This window comes from Manis pentadactyla, chromosome 9 (genome assembly GCF_030020395.1).
Source record: "Manis pentadactyla isolate mManPen7 chromosome 9, mManPen7.hap1, whole genome shotgun sequence".
NCBI classification, from domain to species: Eukaryota; Metazoa; Chordata; class Mammalia; order Pholidota; family Manidae; genus Manis; species Manis pentadactyla.
The window spans coordinates 58325787-58350320 of NC_080027.1; the positions used below are offsets into that span (position 1 = coordinate 58325787).

The following is a 24534-nucleotide window of genomic DNA, read 5'->3' on the forward strand; positions in this document are numbered from 1 at the left end:
GGCTACTGCGTCTCCGTTTTTATGTTAATAATAAATGTGTGTGCACATACGGTTGTCCAGTTTTGTGCATTTATGTTCTGTGCCTAAGGGGAAATTGTGATTCTGTGTGTTTGTGTGTATATTAGGATTGTGGGTCTAGGGCTGCTGTGTACCTATTTGTCTCTTCTCCTGTCGAAGGCTGTGTGTCCTCTGACCATCGTGTGTCCATTTGGATGCATGTTTGTACACAGTGAAGGTTGTGGCTTTAATTGCAACTGTGTCCGTGTGGACTGCATGTTTAACGTCCAAAGGGAAAATGTCTTTGCCTTTCCCCCGGGTTATGAGAAAATGTGCGTAGCCATGCCTCCAGGGCAGGAACGTGTCTGCCTCTCAGCCAAGCTCTTTCACCCAGGGACCGGGATCAGGGTCACGTTCCGGGATGCCTTTGGCACGGCTTCCCGGAAAGGTGGAGCCTCGAGGGCCCCGCCTCCCGGCCCCTGAGAGAAACCTCTTTTCCAGCTGCAGGAGCCCGGGACCCGGCCGGCGCCGCCAGGCGGCCTCCCCCCCGCCCCCCGGCACGGCTCCAGCCAGCTCATTGGCCGAGTCCGCGATGACGTCGTGGGACAGAAAGAAATCCCAGCGCCCGGCGCGCCGGAGGTATTCTCCGTCACCTCGGGCTACCTACGTCCTAGTCTTCTCACCTGGCCGCTGCAGCCCGCAGCGCGCGCGGACATCGCCGCCGCCATGGTGTCCCCGGTCACTGTGGTGAGTGAGGGAGCAGCGAGCGAGCCAGTGTCTCCCGCGGCCGGAGCCCCCCGGCTTGGGGACTGGGCTGCGGCGGGCCAAGCTGCTGGGGGCCGAGGAAGCGCAGGGATTCTGCGGCGGCCGGCGGCCCCGGGAGGGAGGCGGGCGCTGGCACGGCCCCCGCCTCCCCAGACCCGCGGCGCCCCTCCTCCGCGCACCCGCGTCCGCCCGCGGGAGCGAGGAAAAAAGTGGGCACGTGACTCGGAAGCGTGACTTTGTTGATGTTTATGTTTGCCGCGGCTCGGCGGGGTCGCTGCCGCGGAGAGGAAGAGAACTGCAGAGGGCCGCCGGGTTCGGTGTGGCAGACCACAGGGAGGCGTGGGAGGCGGCGGGAGAGGGCAGGAGAGTGACTGGGACCTGCTCGGATTCTTGTCCCAAATGTGTTTACTTCCCTTCCTCATCTTATAAAGTAGTCGCGGGCGGGGAGGCGATGCCCCTGAGTCTAAGAACCATTGACAATGCGCTGGAGGAAGAGGGGTGATTTCTATTGACACCTCTTCACTGTTTCTCAACTCGAACCTTTGTCTCTTTCCCACCCTTCTAATTCTGGATTCTCTTATGTCTGGTCACAGTCTCCCCAGCCACAACTGCCTGTTTCTCCTAGGAAATAAAGGGCTGGGGGAGGAGTACGGAGCAGATGTTGAGGCTTCTGAGGGAGGGCAGGTGGATGCTGGGGAAATCTGGGGACTGTGGGGCTTTGCCTCTTCTCCAGTTTCCTCTGCCCATGCCCCTGCCCTGACGAGCCATGGCGGATGGTGGAATCTTCTAGGAATGAACTTAGTTCTTCCCCCTGCTCCCACTCCTGGCAGAGTAAGGACAGGCTTGGACCTGGACCCACCGACGTGCTCTTCCCAACCTCCTTCATAGTCTGATCAGTCCACAGGTAACTGGTGGTCTGGGAGTCTTGAGTGTGTCCCCAGAGCCCTTTGCTGGACAGCTCACCCAGCCATAGGCTGGTCAGAGTGTAGGTATCCAGGGAACAACAGCTGCTCTGAATAGCCCCCAGAGACTGTGCACCAGAAGCCCAAGCTTGGAGAGTGCCTGAGGTAGCCTTGGACACAAAGTTCTTTAGCTGCCCTCCCCCCTAATCTGGCTGAGACCAAGTCAGCTGCTCTAACTTCCCTCTCTCAATTCCCCACTCCTCCAAGCCTGTCTGCTGGCTTTAGATCAAAAGCTGGGAAAAGAACCCTACCCCCTCTTACTTCCTCTCTTTCTGATGTGCCTTGAGTTGCTCTCGTTTTCTGGGAAATTAGAGTGACACCCTCCTCCAGTCCCCTAACCCCTGAAATTACTGGCATTTCAGGGACTGTTTTCTTCCAACTCATGGGTCCATTTCTGTAGCTAGCATTCCCATCTTTCTGTTTGCCCTTGATGGTACCTTTAGGCTGTGGCAGCTGGAGTACAGGCTGAGGAGCGCCTGTGGGGGCTGAGGTGACTGGCAGTGCCCACCCTCATGCATTCCTGGCACTCACCCACTGTTGCCAGGGCCCTAAGCCTGCGTCCTGGCCCCACGGCTGAGGATCACGAGGTGGCCAGTTGTGGCGTCTCTGTGGTTTCCTGCTGATTCCACTCCATTCCAGAGAGCTGGGGGCTGTTGCTGGCAGAGAGGGACTAAAGGGGCTTTGGAGAGGGAGAAGGAAGGCCCAGGAAGGGAGAAGCACTGGGCTGCAGAAAGGGCCATTATCTCAAGTCCTTTTTCTGCCTAGTGAGTGACCATTCTGGTCCTGCCCCAGGGTCAAGAATGGCCTGGGGCAGCAGGAACAGTGCAGCCCTTCTTCCTATCAATTAAGCCTCTGGGTAGTGATGGCATGTTCACACTTTGCTGGCTGGGCTGGCCACACTGGGTTTCTGTGTTTCAGTCCTCCCTGCTTGGGAGGTGGGGCTCTCTGCATGGATGTCTGGGCTGAGGGTGCTGGATCTGAGCTCCTAAGCTCTGAGTGCTGCTCGTGTCCTATGTCCTCCAGGTAAAGAGTGAGGGACCCAAGCTGGTGCCCTTCTTCAAGGCCACCTGTGTGTATTTTGTGCTCTGGCTGCCCTCATCCAGCCCATCATGGTTCAGCGCCCTCATCAAGTGCCTGCCCATCTTCTGCCTCTGCCTCTTCCTTCTGGCCCATGGCCTAGGATTCCTGCTGGCCCACCCCAGCGCCACCCGCATCTTTGTGGGGCTCGTCTTCTCTGCTGTAGGTGATGCCTTCCTCATCTGGCAGGACCAGGGCTACTTTACGCACGGTCAGTTGCCACAGTAGCTGCCTGGGAGGAATCCTGGGGCTGGGCACTAGAGGGTCATAGGGGGCTGAGGATTTGGGAGGGGATTTTGAACAAGAATAAGGGGAATCTGAGGGGCTCTGAGGCCAAGAACTGTGGGGCTCTTGTAGGAGGGTGACCTTGCAGGTGATCAGGCCATCAGTTCTGGAGGTCCTCAGGGGAATGCAGGGGGTGGGGGTGGGCAGTGTTACCTTTGCAGATTTCTTCCCACCCCTGGTACTCCCTAATCAAAGCTCCTGGGTCATGTGCTTAGCATGGCTCCCACCCCAACTCCCTTTTACTCATTACTCACCTGAGCCCGTCCTCAGCATCCCCTCATTCTCTTTTATTCCCAGGTCTGCTGATGTTTGCTGTGGCCCACGTGCTCTACGCCTCCGCCTTTGGCATGCGGTCATTGGCTCTTCAGAAAGGTCTGGTGATGGCAGTGCTATCGGGCCTGTCCTACGCCCTCCTCTACCCATGCCTCTCAGGTGCCTTCACCTACCTGGTGGGGGTCTATGTGGCCGTGATTGGCTTCATGAGCTGGCAGGCTGTGGCAGGGCTACAGCTGGTCGGGGCCGCCTGGCGCTGGACTGAGTTGGCAGCAGTCAGTGGTGCTCTGCTCTTTATCATCTCAGACCTGACCCTTGCCCTCAACAAGTTCTGCTTCCCTGTGCCCTACGCACGGGTGCTCATCATGTCTACCTACTACGCTGCCCAGATGTTTATCGCCCTGTCAGCTGTGGAGAGCCGGGAGCCAGTGGAGGATGATAGACGAAGCAAGACCAACTAGGACGCTAGGATCTGGTCACCCCTCTCTCTCTCTGGAGCTGGGGTCCAGAACCTAGGAGCCTGCAAGAGCTGGGTCGGGATGGCTGCAGTACCAGCCTGGGGCTGAAGAAACTGCCCAAGAAATACACGAGTTTGAGGGGGTAAGCAGGAGAAGGATCTCTAGTAAAGCTAGTGGTCCAAGACAATGCCAGGAGCTAGAAAGATCCAGCCTAATGCTCTTGGCTGGAGCCAGAAGTAGACATCTCCTTTCCTGTACCCCACTGCATTGTCAAAGTCCCTCAGGAGGGCAATGGTGCTCAGCCCCTTGATGTCCCCCAACTTCTACTAGATGGAAAGGTCTGACTGCCCACTCCTACTCTTCCTGATTCACATGGAGTTGAGGGAAGAGGGGAGAATCTGCTGAGACGATCCAAGGCTAGGGCTTGAAGCCCCTTTCACAGGCCCCTTGTTGGGAAGATTGGGTAAGGGTAGAGCCTTTCTCTCTCTCATCTATCCTTGTTACTTGAACAGTCTTAATCTCTGAGTGGTGGTTGGGAAGGTGAAGGGGTGTTTGATTGAGACAAGATTGGGGATTTCTTTGGGAGCTTGGGGTCCCAAGGACTCAAGATAGTCCCATCTCTCTCAAAGGTCAGCCTAAAGCTCAGGCCCCAACACTACCACCCTCAGATCCTATCTCCAGGGCTGGGGTGAACCATGCCAAAGGACAGGGCCAGCTTATGTGTGTGTGTCTGCATGGGAGTCTGTGTGTATGTGTAGTCTGTTGCCCAGCCTTTCTGGGTTTTTCTTTGCCATCTGTCTCGGTCCTGCTGTCTGTCAAAGTCATGTAGGGAGAGAGCCTCAGGGAGGTGCTGAGGGGGTGCTGAGCCTGACTCAGAAGCTGGGACCCCCCCCATTGCTTTCCTCCCTGTCCCTCCTGTACTGGGAGGAAAAGGAGGGTGCTCCAGTGACACTCTAGGATCAGAAGACCCAAGGCACATTCAATGCAAGGGAAGCAAGGATGGGACAACTCCATCCTCTACTGCTCATGTGAAAAATAAAAATAAAAACCAAGGGCCACTGGTTGCTCTACTTGTCTAGCTGTGTGGCATGTGCTGTCCAGAGACCCTGTATGCCCTCACAGCCTGGAACACAGTCCTGCCAGTGCATCCTGGCGCCGGGCTGGCTTCCTGGCTCTAGTGACACTGCACTGGTTGGAGTGGGTCTCACTCCCCTGGCCATGTGTACGGGTGAGGATGTAGTTCAGGAGGGTGGGGGATGGGTAGTATTTGCCACTGTCCAAATTTATCCCTGATGCACTCTGCTGTGCATGGGCTCCCAGCACCTTTGATGACTTTAGTTACTGAGTGTTCTCTACCACTGCCCACCTCCTCCCCTCCCCACACCAGACCTGCTTCCTCCAAAATGATGATCTAGATTCCCTTAAAGCATCACCTTTCTCTTAGACTCTGGGTGCAGTTGAACAGCTGGGAGGAATGAGATTAGTTTTGCTGATTCATACTTTAGATGAAGCCCTGCAAAATAATAATGTGTCACCCCACTCCATGGGCATTTGCATCTTAGTGGGCAGTGCCGTGACCCAGAAGTAGAAAGGGAAGTATTAGGCGATGGTGAATATGCCATGAGTAGAGGGGGTGTACAGTTGTGGGAATATGGTAGAGAATACTCAGGTCCCATGTGAGTGGTGGATGAATCAGTGCTTTTCAAACTAGGGTCTTTACAGAGATCCCTAGATAACAAAAGGGAAACACAATAGGGAGGCCCAAAGACCCTCTATCCTTGTTTCAAATCCAGGAGCTTCTTACGGTTTTTTTTTTTTTTAAGGATTCCACTGAAAAACCTAAGTTGAAACCTAGTGAGCTGGGTGGCCACTCCCTTAGCTTCCGAGATGCTCTAATTCCAAACACAGTGAGAACCGTGGACACTAAAGAGGCAAGGTCCTGATTCCTTCAAATCCCAGAACTCTGAAGACAGACTTTCCTGGTGAAGAAACGGGAGGGAGCAGAATGGGGGTAAGGATGGAGTGAGCAAGACTTGCCCCATCCCAAGTGGGAAGGGTTCGGTGTGGCTGTAAAGGATGGGAAGGCAAGTTGAGGCTCAGTCTAAAAGGGGCTGGACACTCCCTAAAGGGGGTTTGGACCAAGCTCTCAGGGGTCTGGGTTCTGTGATATCCCCATTCCACTCCCAAGTTCATCTCCTTGGTCCCCACTGCACACCACCTTCAGGAACAGGCAAGGGTGAGCCCGGTCCGTTTACTGTCTCATCCCTACACTGAATGTTTACATTGACAACATCAGTGGGCCAACTGGGCTGCCCTCACTGGGGCCATGCAGAGGACAGGCCAACAGAGCCACATCACATCATCCCCCTGACTGGGGATGGAGCTCACATAAGGTACTTTGAGTTCTTCTGCAGACTCTCAGTGACAGATGCTAGAACTGACGTGTCATCTTTGTCTGAAAGAGCAAAGCAAGTATTTTAGTGTTAATGATGCTAGGGGCAAGGGAAACTCCAAATTGCTGGACTTGCAGTTACTATGCAGGAACCAGGGGCTGGACGGGGCCTGGGACCTTAATCTTCCCCTGGGGCTGGGCCTAGGCCTGGGCGCCAGTATCTCAAGGTCAGCTGAGTGTGTGGGACCAAGAGCTGCCAACTGTTCCACATTTAATATTTGCCAGCCACGTGCCAGGCACTCCTATGTGCTATCTCATTTAAGTATCACAACAGCCCTATGAAATAGATAAGGAAACAGGCTCGGAGGGAGGCTTGCCATGGTGACATGGCTGGTCAATGGTAAAGCCAGGGCCCTGGGCCCATGTGTGTACAACCAGAATTAAGTTGTCAGGGATCTCTCTAGCTGTGGAATGAAAGCTGGAATGTCTCCCACAGTGCCTTCCCTGGCCTACTTCTAGTACACAGTGCAGGAGCCACTCTGGAGGCACGTCTCAGGCCCAGACCCCTAGCTGTGTACTTGAGAGACAGCAACAGGACATGGTCCTTTCTCAAGGAAAGGCATCTATAATAGGATGAAAATGTTCTGTATCCATGGAAACCATGGACACCAATGCTGAGCCATGGAAAGTTCAGGGTGGGGTAAGGGATGAGGCTGGAGAGGTAGATGGGTGTGGGGAGTCTTGTTGGTTGAGATTTTATCAAGATCATGGGAAACTAGAACCATGGAGGAGCAAGGCAGGTCACCTTTGCATGTAGAAAGTTCATGTTACTAGCTGTGCAGCTGTGAAGATGGTAGAATGTGAAGGAAGAAATAAAATACGTCCTGTACATAGGCACACGTGTGCAGAGAAAGGGCCTCCACTAGGTACCCTTCAGCCTCCTGGATTTGTGCCTCTCAGGTGTCCTTATCCTGGACTAGTAATTTTCAATTTTGGTTGCACATCAGAATCACTTGGAAAGTTCTGTTAACAGATTACTTCCAGAATCCTGTCAGAGAGATTGTAACTGGTGGTCTGGTTTAGGCCTGGTCACCAGTATCTTTTATCAAGGCAGGTCTAGGCTGGCCAACGACTGAAAACCACAATCTACTGAGGGACTGTAGGAGGCAAGCACACAACAAATGAGGTGGAGAGGATGGGAGAGTGGTACAAACTATGGCACGTTAGCGAATGTTTGCACCACCTGTGAGCACATTAAAAACCAGTATCTGCCATTTTAAGAATTGATCGTCAGCCCACGACACGGCCATTTTGAGCCTCTGGCCCAGATGGGACACAGGCTGCCCCTCCCCCTGCCGCCAGGCCGAGCCAGCGCAGGGTCCTCGCTGTAGACAGCGTGCAGTTCCTGTGGGGCTTGCCCCGCTCGTTGTCCACCGGCACGCTTTACTCGCCGCCCTCCTGGAGCGTGCAGGTGGGGATGAAGATCGTGCACACTCTGCGAACTTGGAGTTGGCCGTGATGTTGGCGTCGCCCTTGTAGACGGTCGCTGCGGGCCGCGGGTTCCCAAAGAAGGCGCAAGTCGTGGTGCGGTCCTCGCCGCGCAGCGCGACGTGCGGCTTGAGCGGGGTCAGAGAGCGCGGCGAGTGGCTCCAGTCCTGCTGGTAGGGCTTCAGAGGGGCGCTCAGGTCCTCGTCTGCGCGGGCCGGACACAGCGGGCCCTGAGCGCGCCCACCTGCTAGAGCTCCAGGGCGCCCGGGAGTCCCAGCTCTAGGAACCCCGATTCCCACACGCGGTCAACTCTGGGGCCCCGACTTTATACTGGTTTAAAGGTTCCTCGTCCGCCAGCCTCCTACCCTCTTGCCACTCCAGTGTTCCACGACCTAAATCAGTCCTTGGGATTTTACTCTTATCAGACCAGGAGTCCTAGACTTCTTTCCAGTTGCCAGCGACCCGAACCCGAGCTGTTATCTGGCTTTAAACTCCCGGTCCAAGCTTTCCAGTGACATCCCAGCCTCCAGGGTCTCGGCTCTCTCCTAATTCGCCCTTGATGTCATGTCCGATGCCTTAACCCCTTCCCTCCAGGGTTCCTGGACGTTATCCCCGCTCCCCACTCCTCGGAGACTCCTAGTCTTCACCGCCCAGCTCCGCGCCCGCCTCAAGTCTCAGCTCTACACCCGCCCTGCCCTCCGGCCCTCCAGCCCCTCCCCCCGACCGCCCCACCTCATCCCTGCCCTCAAGGGCACCTCTCCACCTCCCCACCTCCATGTTAGTCCCACTCCTCAGAATATCCCTAAGGTATTTCCTCCCCGTGGGCTTCCTGAGCTCTACTTCTCTCCCCAGCATTCTAGACCTGAACCCTGCCATCTCAATGGTTCTCAGGTTTTACCTTAAATTTTGGGCACCCCTGCAACTCTAGTGTTGTTCCCAACATCAGGGATCCCACACGTAACCCGAACCCCACAAGTCCCCTGACTTACTCTTGTCCTTGTTGACGAGCCACGTATCCTTGGAGTCCAGCGGATCACTGTCAATTGGGCCACAACTCGGAAGCAGTACTTCCTGCGGGGAGCAACCCTGTCATGGTGTACTTGTTGCGGAACGCACGCTGGGTCGCTGTGAACCAGGTGGCAGTGCTCGAGTCCTCTTCATGATGACATAGTGCGCCTCACCGCCCTCCTGCACGTTGGGGCTGTGGTTCCAGGTCGGAGTCACCGTGTTAGGGACCTCCTCAAACAGCTGTAGGTTTGTGGGTTGCTGCCGAAAATCAACAGCTGGAAGGTCCATCAGCCACCCTGGGGGGCCTGAGGCAATGCCCCCACCTCAACCACCTGCCAAGCCCTATGGGGGATGGGATGAGGCACTCCCTTCTTTGAGTCTCAGGCAGCTGGTGTGTTGGTGTCAGAACTATTTCTTAAGTGTACTCTGCCATTTACTAGCCCTATGAACTTGGGCAAGTTACCTATCCTTTCTGAGACCCATTTCCTCCTTTGCAAAATAAAGCCAGCAATAACTATCATAGCAATGTTTGGTGAAGTGCCTGGCATGTAGTAATCAGTTAAAGTTCATCCTTCATCCCTTAGGGATTTAGGGCTTTATTATAAAGCTTCCAACCCTCTCTAAGAAGTCACCCCAATTTTCAGTGGACTCATTTCCATCTGTTCCTCCTGCCTCTTGCCTATTCTCTGCTTGCTCTGCTGGCCATACTTTTCATATGCCCTGAAACAACCAGATATGACTGCAGAAACTGAACAAGGTCTTGGCCCTAGTTCAATGCCTCTGGAGCTTCAGGACATTGAGAAAAAGCAGAAACAACCTCTCCCTTAAAGCAAAGGCTGATAAAGTCTTGCTTTATGGTGTCAAAGAAGGCTTCACTACCTTAACGCATGACTTTACAGGGGTAGGAACCCAAACCACAGTGGGGAGCTCTACTTTGGAGTGTGTTCAGGGAAACCTCCCTGAGGCCTCTGCCCACTGTCGTACCTGCCACATGCAATGGATGTCATAGTATGCTTCTCCAAGCTCATTCTGGAGCAAGATGCGGTACACCCCTAAGTCAGAGTGCTTGGTGCTGTTGAGGAGGAACTGGGAGTAGTTTTTGCTCTTGGTGATGCTTTCCTGGCCCTTGGTAGGGGTGCCATCTTTCTGCCAGATCATGTTGGGTGGTTGTGAGCCCTGGGTGATGACAGGAGATGGCATCAGGGGTCACCCAGGTAGTATTTGGGAGTGGGCCCTCTCCACTTTCAGGAGTCTCCTGCCAGGCTCTAGTGTCAGTGGTCTGGAGAGGGGCAGAGTCAGAGGCAAAGACTCTGATAGCTACAGTAGCCATCTTCATTAAATGGTAGGCATGTAGTGGCCAGGGTTGGGAATGACTCACAGAAGGCAGCATGGATGCAGAGGGCTGTCCCAGCCCGAACCACCACGTGATTCTTCACTGAGGTCAAACTTGGGGGCTCCTGAGATGGAGGAGACAGAGTGGGGCCCTGGACCTCTCTTTCTGGAAGACTCAGCTTAAAGCTGCCTTCCAAAGCCTTTCCCAGCCTCTCCTGCTCCCACTACAAGCCAGCCAGCAGCCCTGCAACACTCGGAAGCATCTATTTTTATATCTATCTCCCTCTATATGTATGTTAGACTCTTCAGGGCAGGTCCCGTATTGTATTTGTTTCTAACACCTCTGTTGGCACACAGTAGATGCTATTTGGCACACAATAAGAGGGAGTTGTTTTGGGGTGGGGAAGCCACTGGGGTCACCCCTAGCCCTGTCCAGGCACAGCAAGAATGAAGGAATCACAGCATCACCCAGTTTTACCCTGTGGGATGAGGACTCAGAGAGGAAGGCTTGGAACTAGGATGGCAGGGTCTACATCTCAGGCCTCTTTGGGCCCTCACATGCTGGTTGCATGGCACGGACCCCCTTGTCCTGCTCCCTGACTCCAGCCTTATTCACAGCCCGGATTCAGAAGAAGAAATTTCCACCTCTCAGTGAGGCCTCCCACCGTGTAGCAGGTGCCCAAGATGGAGATCTTTGCGCACTTGGACCACTCCTGGTGTCTTTGGCCTGCATCTCAAGGATGTAGCTGGAGGGTGGGTCTCTCCCTGCAGGCTCCCGCCAGATCAGGGAGAAACTGGAGTTGGAGGAATCAGACACGTGCAGGTCCCGGACCAATCCTGGGGGTTCTGGATGGCACAGACATCCAGTCAGCCCACCAGCTCATCTCCACTCAACTCCATGCTCAATTCCCACAAAACTTTACTTTCACTCTTACTTCCAGCTTCCACATTTAACACCCTCAATTCCCAACCGTGCGTATTCAACAAGCTCCAGATTCAGTTCTCTCACTGAGTCAACACTTTCACCCTTCAAGTCACTACTCTCCAAATTCAACATACCCGACACACTCAGCCCCTTTATTCAAAAAGTCCAGCCATCTCCCCACATCCATTCATTGCAGTGCCTCCCTCTCACTTCCTAAACTCAACACTCTCTACCATCTACCCAATACCCCCACTCATCCTCAAACATGCCTCTACTACCTTACCTAACCAGAAATACTCAAAGTGTGACAAAAACTATTGTCCACCCTGCCTCCTTACTGTGCCTGACTCTCATTCTCTATTTGCTGGATTTTTCTTACATGTGAATCCTGATCCTCAGACTGGCACCTCCCAGAGAGTGGAGACTGTGTGACCCTTCCGGTTAGACTTTCTTGGAGAAGAAATCCTCTCTCTACTCTGAACGGGCTAATTCCATTACGTGTTGGGGCCTGGCAGCCCCATCCGTACTCACTGACAGGGTTCTTGGCTCCCACTGAGTTGGATGATATACTGGGCTGTCTGGGGCCTGCCTTATTCACAGCTACAACTCAGAATTTATTTTCTGTGTCCTCCAGGAGACTGTCCATGGTATACTTGGCATCTGAAATGGGAATTTGAGGGGTATGAAGCCAGGGAGTCCATGGGGTGAGAGACCGTAAAGTGAGAGGACATGGAAAAGAGGGTCATGGGGTGCTATTAAAACCCCTGAAGGAATTGGTGGAAGGAGTATGTTCAGAGCAGCAGGGGTACATGGGTCCACCCAGCAAAGCTTCCCTTGGCCCCTTCTGGGCCTCTGTCCCTACAACCTCACCCTGGATGGGGTCCTTGTGGACTGGCACCCATAGTTACTGCCATTCTTTCTCCATTGCACAATGCAGTCAAGCACTGGGGCTCCCCCATCCTGAGTGGGGGCATTCCACATGATGGTCACAGCCTCTTTGGTCATATCAACCACTTGGGGATGGGAGGCAAGACCAGGAGGCTCTGTGGGAGACAGAGGGCAGAGGTTAGGAGGGGGCACCCCAGGCTGATCTCTGGCCTCCTCCTTCAAAAAACTTAGCTTCTGGTTGCATATTAAGTGGGGAGTAAAAACATAAAAATACCACCACCAATTAGTATCTGGGTTCTACCTCCAGATACTCTAACTTACTTGGCCTGGAGTGGAGGCCAGGCACCAGCATTCTTTTAAAGATCTCAAGTGATTCGAATGTGTAGACAAGATTGAGAATCACTGACTTGAACCTTGCAACTTATGTCTTCTCCAGTGCCATCATTCTTTTTTTTTTTTTGAGAGGGCATCTCTCATATTTATCGATCAAATGGTTGTTAACAACAATAAAATTCTGTGCAGGGGACTCAATGCACAGTCATTAATCAACCCCAAGCCTATATCTCAACAGTCTCCAATCTTCTGAAGCACAACGAACAAGTTCTTACATGATGAACAAGGTCTTACATAGTGAATAAGTTCATACATGGTGAACAGTGCAAGGGCAGTCATCACAGAAACTTTCGGTTTTGATCACGCATCATGAACCATAAACAATCAAGTCAGATATGACTATTCGTTTGATTTTTATACTTGATTTATATGTGAATCCCACATTTCTCCCTTATTATTATTATTATTATTTTTAAATAAAATGCTGAAGTGGTAGGTAGATGCAAGATAAACGTAGAAAACATAGTTTAGTGCTCTAAGAGGGCAAATGTAGATGATCAGGTTTGTGCCTATAGACTAAGTATTAATCCAAGCTAGACAAGGGCAACAAAACATCCACCGATGCAGATTTCTCTCAAAACGGGGGGTGGGGTTCTAAGCCTCCCCTCTGTTGGTCCCCAATTTCTCTCCTGATGGCCCCCCTGCGACTGTGCCTGTCTTAGGTTGTTCCTCCCTTGAGGAATCTTACCCGTCTCTGGCTGACCAGTCATCTTCCGGGTAGTGCCATCATTCTTAATGTACTGTCTTGACACAGTGAGCCATAGAGATCAGCTGGGAGAAGTGTAATAAGTAATTAACTGAGCAATCATAATTAAAATACTGATGTTGTCAAGGGTTTTCTTTGGAAAAAAAATCAGAATGGATTCAAGGTTACTCCTAGAGTAACATCACTCTCATTGGGATGCAGGATGATTTCTGAAATGGAGAAACAAATAGACGCATTTCCTTGGAATTGTGCACAGTTCTGGATATATACGTAAGACAGTTTTGTGCATGTGATCTAACTGGAAAAGTTGACAATTCCTGTTCCAAACGGTGTTCTATCCTTACTCTGCAATCCATCCGTCTCATGGGACAGCTAGAGAGGTGACCTTCTGGAATTCCCCACAGACCAGCATTCCTCACTAGCTGACAGCCCCCATCCTGACCCCGCAGTTTCCCACTGAGCATGGAGCTATCTCAAAGACCGATAGGATTTCCTGCAAACACTTCATCTGTCTCCAGCAGGTCACTCACTCCTTCCGAATTGATGGCCAGGATACAAAACTGATAGGGTTTTCCTCCTCCTACCTTGTTGATGGAGATCTCAGTGACTTTGCTGCCCACCTCTCCTATCTTGATATAGGACTTCTTGCCGACCACCCTCCGTTCCACTGTGAACTGCGTTACAGGTCACCCGCCATTGTCCTTTGGAGCCTTCTATTTCGTATGCACAGAACTACCCAGGAGCTCCAGGAACTCTACCTGGCCCTGGGAAGGCTTGGGATGGTCTTAGGACAGGAGATTGTATTAGAATGGGGCTTTGGAGCAAAGGATCACAAGGGCTTCATTCCACTCACCAGAGGTCCATCCAGGCTGGGACATAGCTAGATTCCAAGCTTTCTGGATCCCTCGCCCTTCCCTGTGCCCACTGCCCCTCCTTCTGAGAATTGTCCTAAGAGTTTGATCCTTGCCCCTGATACTCCTGCCTGCCAAGGAGTGGGTAGACTAGAGACCGGAGGGGATCCTGCCTCCTCTGATCCACCTTTGTCCCCTTCCAGACAAGATCTCCCCTCCTGTCAGCATCTAGAACTGCAGTGCTTGTTGGTATTTTGGTGCCTTATGTTTTAATCAAATGTCTACCAGTTTTCATCCCTTTTGGGTTGGAGGACTGCTGGGGATACTTCATTTCTGTGTCCTCAGCACTGAGAACACAGAGGAGGTGCTCAATCACTGCTGAACTGCATTGAAACCCAAACCTTCTCACCCCACACCTTGATGGAGGTGCAGATTGGGGAGGTGGTAACAGTGTTGTGTGTGTGTTGCATTTTGAATGTGAGCTCACTAAGGCCAGTTCTTTCAAATCCATTCCCACCCGCATTCCATCTTTCTCTCCAACCTCATTTTATTCTTAGCTCGCTCTCACCTCCCCTCACTCCATTTCACTTCTAACTCCAATACTCTTCCCAACCAATTTCACTTCCATCCCTAAATCCCATCCTTCATCTCATTTCCACCTTACTTCCAACCATGTCCTCATCTCCAAGTCAATAACAATATTTATGTAACATTTTAAGGTCTATTATGTGCTGTGCATTCTGCTATGTGCTTTAAATTCACTTGAAATAGATACTTAAAAAAAAAATCACCCCGTGGCAGATGAGAAACAGAGGTGAGAAAGGTTAATCTTGCCCAAGGCCACCTAGTTAGGAAATTAAGAAGTGGGCTTCTGGCTGCAAAGTCAGGGCTCCCATCTCATTTTCAACCCAAACTCCAGCTCTATCCCCAGCCTGGCTCCCACTAGCACTGAGCAGCAGGTGCCCTTGGCCCATTCCAGCCAGGGTCCTGCCCTCACCCAGCACACTGAGGTACAAAGTGGCCGTGGCTCTGCCATGGTCATTCTCGAGTTTGAGCAGAACGAGGCTGCTGTCCTCACACATGCAGTCTGAAATGATGAGTGGCGCTTCATCTTCCCCACCCTCCATGGACACATGTTCCTCCTCTGTCACCTCCACACCGTCCTTGTACCACGTCACTTTGGACAGTGGCTTTGCTCGGAAGGGCACCTCGATGTTCGCCGTGTCGCTCACCTGCATGGTCATGGGGTGCAGTGCCAGTGCCTCCAGTATTGATGGGTTGATGGTAGGAGGATCTGTGGGGTGGGGTGGCAGGGAAAGCTTTCCCAGCAGGGATTGGGGAGGAGAGGAGCCGGTGGAGCCCACAGGGAGTGGGGAAGAGCTACAAGCTTGTCGGTGGGCCTGGTCTGGTTGGGCTTTGTCTATAGTGGGTGGAGACTTTATCTGCAATGAATACGGAGGCTTTGCTTTCCACGCCCTTGGCCCAGAATGTACTTGCCCTGATGTTCGGGGCCCATACTGAGGAAGATGAGCATGTGCACCGCACCCTGCTTCACAATCTGCATGCCAGGCAAGTCTGTGATCTTGGGGGCGAGCGGCAGGCGTTGAGTGCGACTGTACACCCAGTCAGCCCCATCCTTCTTGGTCTCCTTCCCAATCCCCTGCCTCGGATCTCCTTGCCACCCTTCAGCCACATGCCCTCCACCTTCTCGTTGTTCAGCACTATGTACAGCTCAGTCAGGCTCCCAGTAGCCACGTGCACATCGGACATCCCACTCTTCACTGTGGCCAGATGCTCTGGGGAGAAGGAGCAGGGGTTTGGGTTAGGGTGTTGGGGTGAAGGGGCTCATGGGAAAATCCTGGTGGCAGTGGCCATGGGGAGGGGCAGGGGTACCACTCTATCAAACTCATTTATGATGGAAATGGTCAGTGGGCAATTGGGAATGGTCAGCGGGGGAATTGGACCAAGTAGGTGGGGGACTGGGGAAATGTCAGTGGCACTGGGAAATGGTGACCAGGAAGACGGGGAGATGGCTAATGGGGGCTCATCATCAGAGGGTGGCCAGTGGGGACTTGTGATGCTAAGCTGAAGGAATAGATGGTGGGTATGCAGGTAGGTAGTGAAGTTGGGATGTTTGGTTGTGGTTATGCTGGTCTGTGTGATGCCCAGGGTGACTGGAAATTGAGGGTGGTCAGGGTTGGTGGGGAATGGTCATGGTTAATGAGTAGGGACTGGTCAGGGTCAAGGGGTGTGGGATGATCAGAGTCTAAAAGTGAAGGATGAATCAAATCAAGGAATTTCAGATAGAGTTTGAGAGATGGGGGATGACCAGGGTCTAGGAGGTAGAAATGTTCAGGGGCTGGGAAGTCAGAGATGGTCAGACTTTGGGAGATGGGGGTGGATAGAGTGGGGAGGTAGAAACTGATCATTGTCTGGTGAGGGCTGGAGTTAGTAGGAGGGTTGATCAATGTTTATGGTAGGGAACTGCTAGGGTTGGGAGGGTTGGTCAGTGGGAACTGATGGGGGGGCGTGTGTACCTTCCCCGGTGACCACGGCAGTTCTGCAGTATTCAGTGGGGTTCCCATCCTGCATGGCCCCTACGGCGTGCTCACCACTCTCAGTGAGCTGGGCATCCTCAATGACCAGCTCTGCTTGCTTGCCCTCATGGATCATGCTGTACTTTGTGCCAAACTCCAGCCGCTGCCCATTCTTCTTCCAGGACAGTGTCACATCCTTGGATGTCAGCTCACACTCATAGGCATGCTTGGCTCCTCTCTTTCACACGTACATTCTTGAGGGTTCTCACAAACTTGATGGGGATGCCTACAGACAGAGAGACAAATGCTTATCCCTGCTATCAACCTCCTACTCCCCTTTCTGCAGTTTCATGCTGCTTTGTTCCTCTTTGTGGTCCCACTTGTGACTTGTGACATGGGGTGTATCTGTGAGCAACATGTGACCCATGAATGTACCTAGCAGAACTGGGAGAACCCAGTTCTGCCCCTTACTTGCTAGCTGACTGTATTTATTCCATAATAATACAGTTAGCTCTCCATACGCACTGCATTTATTCTCCGAGTCTCAGTTTCTGCATATGTGAAATGGGGTAATGACTTTGACCTCTCTGAAGCACTGCAGCTAAGATCTCTAATGCCCCCTTGGGACTCCAGTCACAACTACATTGTCTCTCTGGTGGCTGGACGCTTACACATGCTGTTCCCTCTCCTCATACTTTCCTGTCCTCTTCCCCTTTCTCTGATACCTGAACTCCTTTTTGTTCCTCTTGGTACATCTTGGACATCACCTCATCGCACCTTTCCTGCCTGCCCGGTGGTGCCCCTTCTTTGGGCTCACACCACCTCTGTCTTTCCCTCCACAGCAATGATGATTCTGTGTCACAAGTGTCAAGTGTAGTTCAAGTGTAACATGCTTCTTGAGGTATCCACCATCAAGTGCAACTCTCCAGTGAATAGTCAGGAGTGGTATGCTGTACAAAAAGGCTAATGATTTCTTGGTCCTTGATCTCCCAGCTGATAATAAGACCCCAGTATGTCTTGATTCCTTGGCTTGAGAACTTTTGTTCTAATTTAATTTCTCTCCTTCCTCTCCCACTAATCTAGGAGTTAATGGAGAAGAGAACCCTCTCTTTCTAGTACCCATCACAGGGCCTTGCAAGGACAAGATGGATGGGTGGGTGGATGGATGGATGACTGCCCACGTGGAAGTTGCTGTGGCATGAAGCCCACCCCACAAGCTCTGGCCCCACCACTCATGGGCAATAGTGAGCTGGGCCTTCTGCACCAGCTCCCCCACCACGGCAGAGAACTCCCCGTTGTTGCTGAGTCTGGCATCCTTAGCCTTAAGTATATGCGTCAGGCCATCCTCAGACACTGTGATGTCATATTTTTCATCCCTCTTCAGCTCCTTCCCATTGAACTTCCACACAAAGCTGGGCACTTTCTTGGGGAGGCGGATCTCAAACACAGCTGTCTGGTGCTCTGTGACCTTCATTGGCTTCATCTCTCCCGTGAACTTCAGCGGCTCATGTGCAGCAGAGTAGGAAAGGCTGCCATGGAGCTGGAGGCCTGGTCCCTTCCGAGGGGTGGAATGGTGATGGGCACATGGAGACTCAGGTATCATGGGCTTCCTGTAGCCCACGGTTGTGGCAAGTGCCATTTTCATTCTGCTTGTGAGCCCTGGAGTCTCTTCCCATGATGTTCCTATGGTCTCCTCCCCACTAATATTAACAGCAATTTTCAAAAGCACTTAAGTAGCTCTAAATATATGCCAGGTGTTCTAGCCAATTTGCACATATTAATGCATCCAATTCCCACGCAGGTAGATTTTACTATTATTTGCCATTTTACAGATGGGAATAATGCAAAAAGAAGTCAAATAACTTGTTCCAAGTCACACAGCTCATAAATGACAAGCTGGGGTTGGAATCCCAGTGGTGCGACTCCACAGACTGTGCTCTTAACAGCTATGCTACACTGCCCACTTACTCTCTCATATGCGGCACTTACTCTCTCATAGTCTTCTCCCTTACGCCCATGTTTCCCTCCTCTGTTAACTTCCATTCCCCAGGCAGTCCTTTCCTGCACAGTCCCACAGTCCTCTCTCCCTTATTCCCATGGACTCCATCCTTGGCTCTGCCTCCCTCCTGGTCCTGCTGTGTCCTCCTTGTGCCCACTGATGCCCACTCATATTGAGCACTGTGAGCTCTACTCTCATCCAGTTGTCACCCATGGATGGGCTGTAGGCACCTGCATCATTCAAGTTCACATTGGTAATAACCAGCATGTGCTTGGTGCCCATCTGCTTCACATCATACTTGCCCAGAGAGTACTGGATCCCCAGTGGTTCATTACCCTGCCCCATGGAATAGGTAGAAAAGCTGATGAAGGGGTTTAGGAGGAGACTTTCAGAGGTCCGCATTCCCTGAGACCAGCTTTAGCTGGACGGTGACGTGTCTAACTTTCTAAGATCCTCAAACATGCCCAGAGGCCCCTAAGATCTCTAGCTTCATTGTCTGGCTCTGTGGGATCCAGGGTCCCTGCCTCCTCCAAGGCCTGAACTCCTAATATGCATGAGTTCTTTAGATGCTTTCTCTTGGAGCCATAGATCATCAGTGACCTTCAGGACTATCTAATCCAGCCTGTTCAGGTGGATAGACTGAGGCATAGACGGAGGAAAATAACTGTCTCAAATCAAACAACTAAGTGGTGAAATAGCTAAGAATAGAGCCCAGCCAGTTTCCACCATCCCAGGGGGTATCCTTTTGTTGGGATGGAAGTGAGGACATGGATGATGGATAACGGGACGGTCTGCAAAGGAAGGGTTGCAGAGAGAAAATGATATTACGAGGGTGGGCCCTGCCATGTGCCCCGCACTTCATCCATATCACATCGACATTGGGGTCCTTCAGCTCCATGATGAAGTCAAAGACCACTGTGGTGTCAATCTTGGCCTCTCTGTCTTCCAGGGGCTTCAGAATCCGGGTGGTCTGAGAGATTGTGATAACAAAATGGCAGGGGTCAGCGTCATCTGGAATCTGCTCAGTCTGTGTCCCCAATACTGGAGGAGTCCCCTGAAATGACTAGGCTGATTAGATAGCCATGCTCCCCCAAGCTCCTGCCACTGATCAATTATAAGATTTAGGGGGAGCCAGATATGATGGGAGATGAGAAAGGAACCATTTGCACAACAGTCACTATGTACCTAAGCCCATTATGTAGATTCTCTAACTCCAGTGTAGATGTTTCATAATTATGTGCTGGTTGAGTGGATGAATGGCAATGACAATACAAAAACGAATGAAAGAGGAAAGTATAATTTTCACTTTGCTGATTAGAAACTGAGGTTCAGAGAGGCACCTAAAGTTCACACCGTTATTAAGGTAGTATAACCAGGATCTGAGCCATGTCTGTGTAGTTCCCAAGTCCATGCAAGCACATGAGGGAGTAGTGAAGAGAGGAGAGGTAGAAGGCAGGTGACTTGAGTTCCTTTCCTGCTCTGGCAGCAGGAAGTGTACCTTTGAGTGTGTGTGTGCAGGGTTGGGAGACCTCGCTGCTGGGAGACACACAGGCACTAACACTTGGTGGGGCCCAGCCCCCCACCTTCAGATCCCTGCCCCCGATTGGCACTGACCTCCACCTCCACTTTCTTCATTTCTTTGAACTTTTTGAGCAGACCCTGAAAGTCAGTGAAACCATATTCCATGCAGACCTTCTCAAAGTCCTTCTTGGGCAACTTGGACAAAATCTCCAGCATCTCTTTCTCATCCTCACCTTCTGCTGCTGCTTCTTGGGAGCAGGGGGTACCAAGGGGGTGGGGGGTACTGAGCTTGGACTCAGTGCCTCCCTCTGAAAGCAGAGGGAGCCTCTCCTAACCTTGAGATTTCCCTCCCCACTGCACGGATTCTTGGCTCTTGGGCCACTAGCTCAGGGCTCTTTTGAAAAGCCTCAAGAAGCTCTAGCCTGGAGGGTGGGGGCAGCACCTGAGCAGAGGAGCATTCCAGTCTCACCTCTTCTTCAACATCTTTTAGAAATCCATTTTATCTTGACCTGAGGACAGAGAGAGGGACAGGTTTAGATGGGGGAGTCTGATCCCTAGGAGAAAAAGCCAAGTTAGGGGGTTGGCTCACACTCTGCCACCAGCAAAAACACGGTTTAGATGGTGTCTGCATGTCATTGTTGCAATGCACCTCTAGTTATCCGAGGTCAGTGGCTCCAACTGGATAAGACTAAAGCCACTAGAGGTGGGGCGGTGGGGAGGAGGGGACCACAGGGAGATTCTCTGTGAGATGGGAAAAGAGAATGTTTTGGGGACTGCGGGAGGAGCCGAGTATGGGTGTACCTGTGGAGGATGGAGCAGCCTCTAGGATTTGCAGGTACCAGGCTGCAATCAGTGTGAGTGTATATGTTTGTAGCCTGATCCTGTGTTCTTCCTCTTGGCCGTGAGCTCCTGGAAGAGAGAGGCTTCCTCTTATGTCCCTGCAGCTTACCCAGTTTACCTGCAGTTTCTGGCACTGGGCTGAGTACTACTTCCTTTAACACATATTCAGCCCTGTGTACCAGGCACTGGGCTGAGCCCCAGAGGAAACTGGTGAATAAGGCTCCCTTGGTGCCTGAGTATGGCACTTACAGCCCGGCGGGCTCTTGGAAAGTGCTTGTTGAATGAATGAGTTTATGTCAGGGGTGGCCAGTAGGGAGACTCTGCAGCAGCTTGTGTTGGGGGCTCAGGGTTCAACAATGGGATCACTGGGAGGAGAACGAACCAACTTCCGTCCGTAGTGGAGAGGGGAGGTGCTTTGTGTTTCACAGTGTGAAGCTGGGGCAAGACCAGTTGTGACAGGAGTAGTTATAGGCCTAGGTGTACCAGTAACCCATCCCTGCCTTTCCTCAGAGGGTGCAGAAGCTGGTTAGACCCAAGGATGAGGGGCCCTTGGCAAGACTCTTTGGGGAGGCTCCCCCAAGGAGCCCAGGAACCCTGATCCTCACCCCTGCTCTAAGATCAGCACCTCTGCCTGCCTGGCCCCAGCTCAGCCTCGCTCCACCCACTAAGGTCCCTGCTCCCTCCTAGCCACATGCACTGCTTTGGTGCTGCATTCCCTTTGGCCCACTCACCTTCTGGAATGGCCCCTTGCTTCCACTGGGCCTGCCCCCTCCTTGTTTTGTCTTTGCCCTAGCTCTGCCTTGCCTCACCTCTAACTTTGGACCCCTGTTTACTCTGGCAGTGCCTCAGCTCTTGACTCAGCCCCTCTTATCCTGCCCTTGCTCTAGGACAGCGACAGCCTCTCCTCATCGCCCAGTTATTGGGTCCCGTTGTGGCTCTCTGGTTCCTGAGAGGACCGGTGTCCACCTTGGGGGGTCCCTGTCCCTGGCCTCATCAGTGACTGGACCTCCCACAGCTTCAGCACACGCTCCTCGTTAATGCTGTTGTAGATTGGCAGACTCCTTGACGGGAATGCCACTCTCTCTCCCCCAGGACATGCTGGGCTTGGGGTTCCCCTGCACCTGGGCTTGGAACACGGCTTTATCCCCTGCAATGGGCAAAGGATGCATGTTTGCCTCTTAGGCTCCAGGCTGGACCTCCGACCTGCTCCCTGCCACCTCCCAGGGGTCTCACCCTGTCCCCGGGGCAGGGAAGGGTTCCTCGGTCTGGTTCTTCCAGTGTTTATGTTCTAGGGGACAGGAGTGGTGGTGGTGAAGGCTGGGCCCTGGAGAAGACAGAGAAGCACCCAGGGATCTGGGGAGACACAGGGAGCACTGCACCCTCAGTTGCAGTGACCGGTTGAGGCTTCTCCACGAACTCTGGGACTCTCTCCTGCCGGGGTGTCAGAACTCCAGGTCACCAGGCTGAAGAACTCTACAGTGCTTGAGGACTTTTTCAACACAACTTCTGTGGTAGCAGGCGAGAGGTCAGAATGGGCTCCACTTGGAAGTCAGCCCATTGGAGGCATTGGAGGGCTGACCTTTCTTGAGCGGTTTAGGTGAGTGTGGGCAGGACCAGCTTTGGCTAAGGAAAGAGGACTGCAGAGTCGTGGGTCATTGTGTTATGGCCAATATTAACCACCGGGGGAAGCCAACTCCCCTCCTACCCCTCAAAGGTCAATCTAGTGTACTGGGCCACAGACCTGTGTCCAATTTGTTCTCTGTCCTCTTTTAAAAGCAGGCTTCTCTTTAGGGAGTTTCTCAATCCCTTGGCCTTCTCTCCCGGCAGTCCTGCCTCCCAGGAGCATTAGGAGGGAACCTGTCCTACTGCTGCTTGGTGCCTGGTAGCTTAGCCTAGCTCTGCTGTAGGCCTTTCTCCCGCCCTTCTGTGGGTTCAGCATTCATTGCCATGGGGGTAGTGATTCTTGAGTGAAGGGCAGGAAACATTTCTGCTCCAACGGGACTACATATGGGAATCTCCTTTTCTGAAAGAGCATATTCAATATGGTAGTGTAATTTTATGTTTGGAAAACAAGTTTTTTTTAGTATTAACTACAGAAAATCTTGTTGGCTGATGCGTTAACACTTAATATAATTGCTCTAATTCATGAGGCACTTTTCTTGTGTCAAAAACTGTGCTAAGCACATTTCAAAGATTATTTTATTTAATCCTCATAACACCCCAGTGAACCAGAAGCCTGCATTATCCTCAGTAACCTGAAGGACTAAGATGCGAAAAATGTGTAAGGGAACTATGTGGTCTGTTTTTAAATAGTCACCAGAGGTCAGACAAGCAGTGTGCAGGCTGCACCCAGCATGCAGATGGGTTTTATTTGATCTCTGCAATGTTCAAACAGAGTAACCCTACGTCTAAAAATCTAGAGTTCAAATGAAAATTCAGATTTCTGGATTCTCAACACTGTCCCGCATTCTCATATGGTAATAATCAGTGGGAGGTGAATAGTGGCTGCCCCCTTAGATGGGGTATGTCCTTTCCAGTTCACCTCGGTTTTTTTCCCCACATTTATGTTCTCTGCCTGGGCTCTGTTAGCCCATGTTTGTCAACTCTGGCTGCCTATTAGCATCTCCAGAAAGCTTAAAAAGAAAACCCCGAACACCTGATTTAACGGGGGACACTCGGGTATGGCTCTTTTTGCTACTCTCCTCCCTCCTTCCCCTACACTCAGATGCCTGTAATATGTGGCTGGGGCTGAGAATCACTGCTGTAATCACTTGTTTGCAACTTCTGGTCCTGAGTTCTGGCTCTTCACTCGCTCTGCCTCACTAACCAGGAGGGTTCGTATAGAGTGTCTCTGGCCTTGCCATCTGTGCACAGAGGACTTGGAGGGACAATGGCCTGGAGGACTGGCCCCCTGCCATCTTTTAATCACTCTCTGCTAGAGACATTACCCAACAATGTGTTTTCTGAGACATCTCTCAGCTTCCCCTTCTGTCTGACCTCCGCCAGGTCTGGTCCCTGAGGGTTCAGAGTCGGGAAGCTTAGGCCACTTGTTGTTGGGTTCATGCTCTCTCCACTGGAGCTCCCGGTCTCCCGTATCTTACATGGAGCAGGGTCTGCATTACTCATCAGTTGGTAAGGTAGCTATCTCCTTAGCTCCTCTGTGCCCGAAATCTTCCCATCACAATGAAGTGTATTGGCCCTTGGCTCTGATCTCCTCAAGCAGTTAAACTCATCAGTCATTCACACACCCATGTGACTGATTTTTCCAAAGCTGTTTTCTTGGAGATCTGATCTGTGGGTGAATGCTGGCTGATGCTTCATCAAAGCACAAATTAGAAGCCTAGGTTGGGAAAGCATTGCTCTTTATATCTGGGGCTCCTGAGGGGCTCAGGAGTGGCAAAGACTAAGTCCACCCAGGGGTTAGATGTGGAGGAAGAAAGCCTGTCCCATCACGACCCCCTGCCCCTGTCCCACTCTACTTGTATCCTGTGATCTTGGTTGTGGGAGAAGGTGTGCATGTGGGCGGTGGAGAGCTCCATGGACACGTGCTTCTGCATCTGCTTGTGGTGAATGGTCGCCACGGTGACAGCAGGCGTGGGCACACACCTCGGAGGACCAGGGAGAGGAGGCCATAGAGGACAAGAAAGGGAGTAGGAGGGAGGTTAAGAGAGATTTTTATGCGTGTGTGTGTGGGGGGAAGGGACAGGGCAGGTGGACACAAGGGGAGATGGCGGTGCACGGAAGAGGGTGGATGGGGGTTGGGCAGCAAGCCTTGTCTCTCTGGCCTCTTTCCTCCTTTTCCCAGGCTGATTAAAGGACTAATGAGCCTGTCCCCTA

At 52.2% G+C, this 24534-nt stretch overlaps 2 protein-coding genes across 2 annotated transcripts; one reads left to right on the top strand and one right to left on the bottom strand.

The window, feature by feature from the left end:
* Positions 1-483: 483 nt before the first annotated feature.
* TMEM86A (transmembrane protein 86A) lies at positions 484-4895 on the top strand. The gene is made up of 3 exons (XM_036920152.2): positions 484-744; positions 2748-3012; positions 3384-4895. Exons 1-3 carry the CDS (start codon positions 724-726, stop codon positions 3818-3820), a joined length of 723 nt encoding a protein of 240 aa, XP_036776047.1. The 5' UTR covers positions 484-723; the 3' UTR covers positions 3821-4895.
* Positions 4896-6201: 1306 nt separating this feature from the next.
* IGSF22 (immunoglobulin superfamily member 22) lies at positions 6202-24359 on the bottom strand (the record flags this gene model as incomplete). Its single annotated transcript, XM_057508207.1, is given in 38 exon segments — positions 6202-6278; positions 7598-7708; positions 7711-7902; positions 8687-8740; positions 8743-8772; positions 8775-8852; positions 8855-8980; positions 9385-9425; positions 9661-9885; positions 10086-10139; positions 10141-10162; positions 10596-10674; positions 10676-10752; positions 10755-10883; positions 11494-11622; positions 11833-11865; positions 11868-12005; positions 13431-13733; positions 14798-15097; positions 15246-15289; positions 15291-15375; positions 15465-15596; positions 16338-16554; positions 16556-16623; positions 17574-17846; positions 18510-18672; positions 19187-19306; positions 19951-20087; positions 20090-20124; positions 20327-20366; positions 20447-20490; positions 20492-20529; positions 21704-21749; positions 21751-21844; positions 22077-22123; positions 22125-22208; positions 24183-24200; positions 24202-24359. Coding segments are annotated over 38 exon segments (4041 nt in total), but the record flags the coding sequence as incomplete, so codon positions are not given.
* Between the last annotated feature and the right edge of the window lie 175 nt (positions 24360-24534).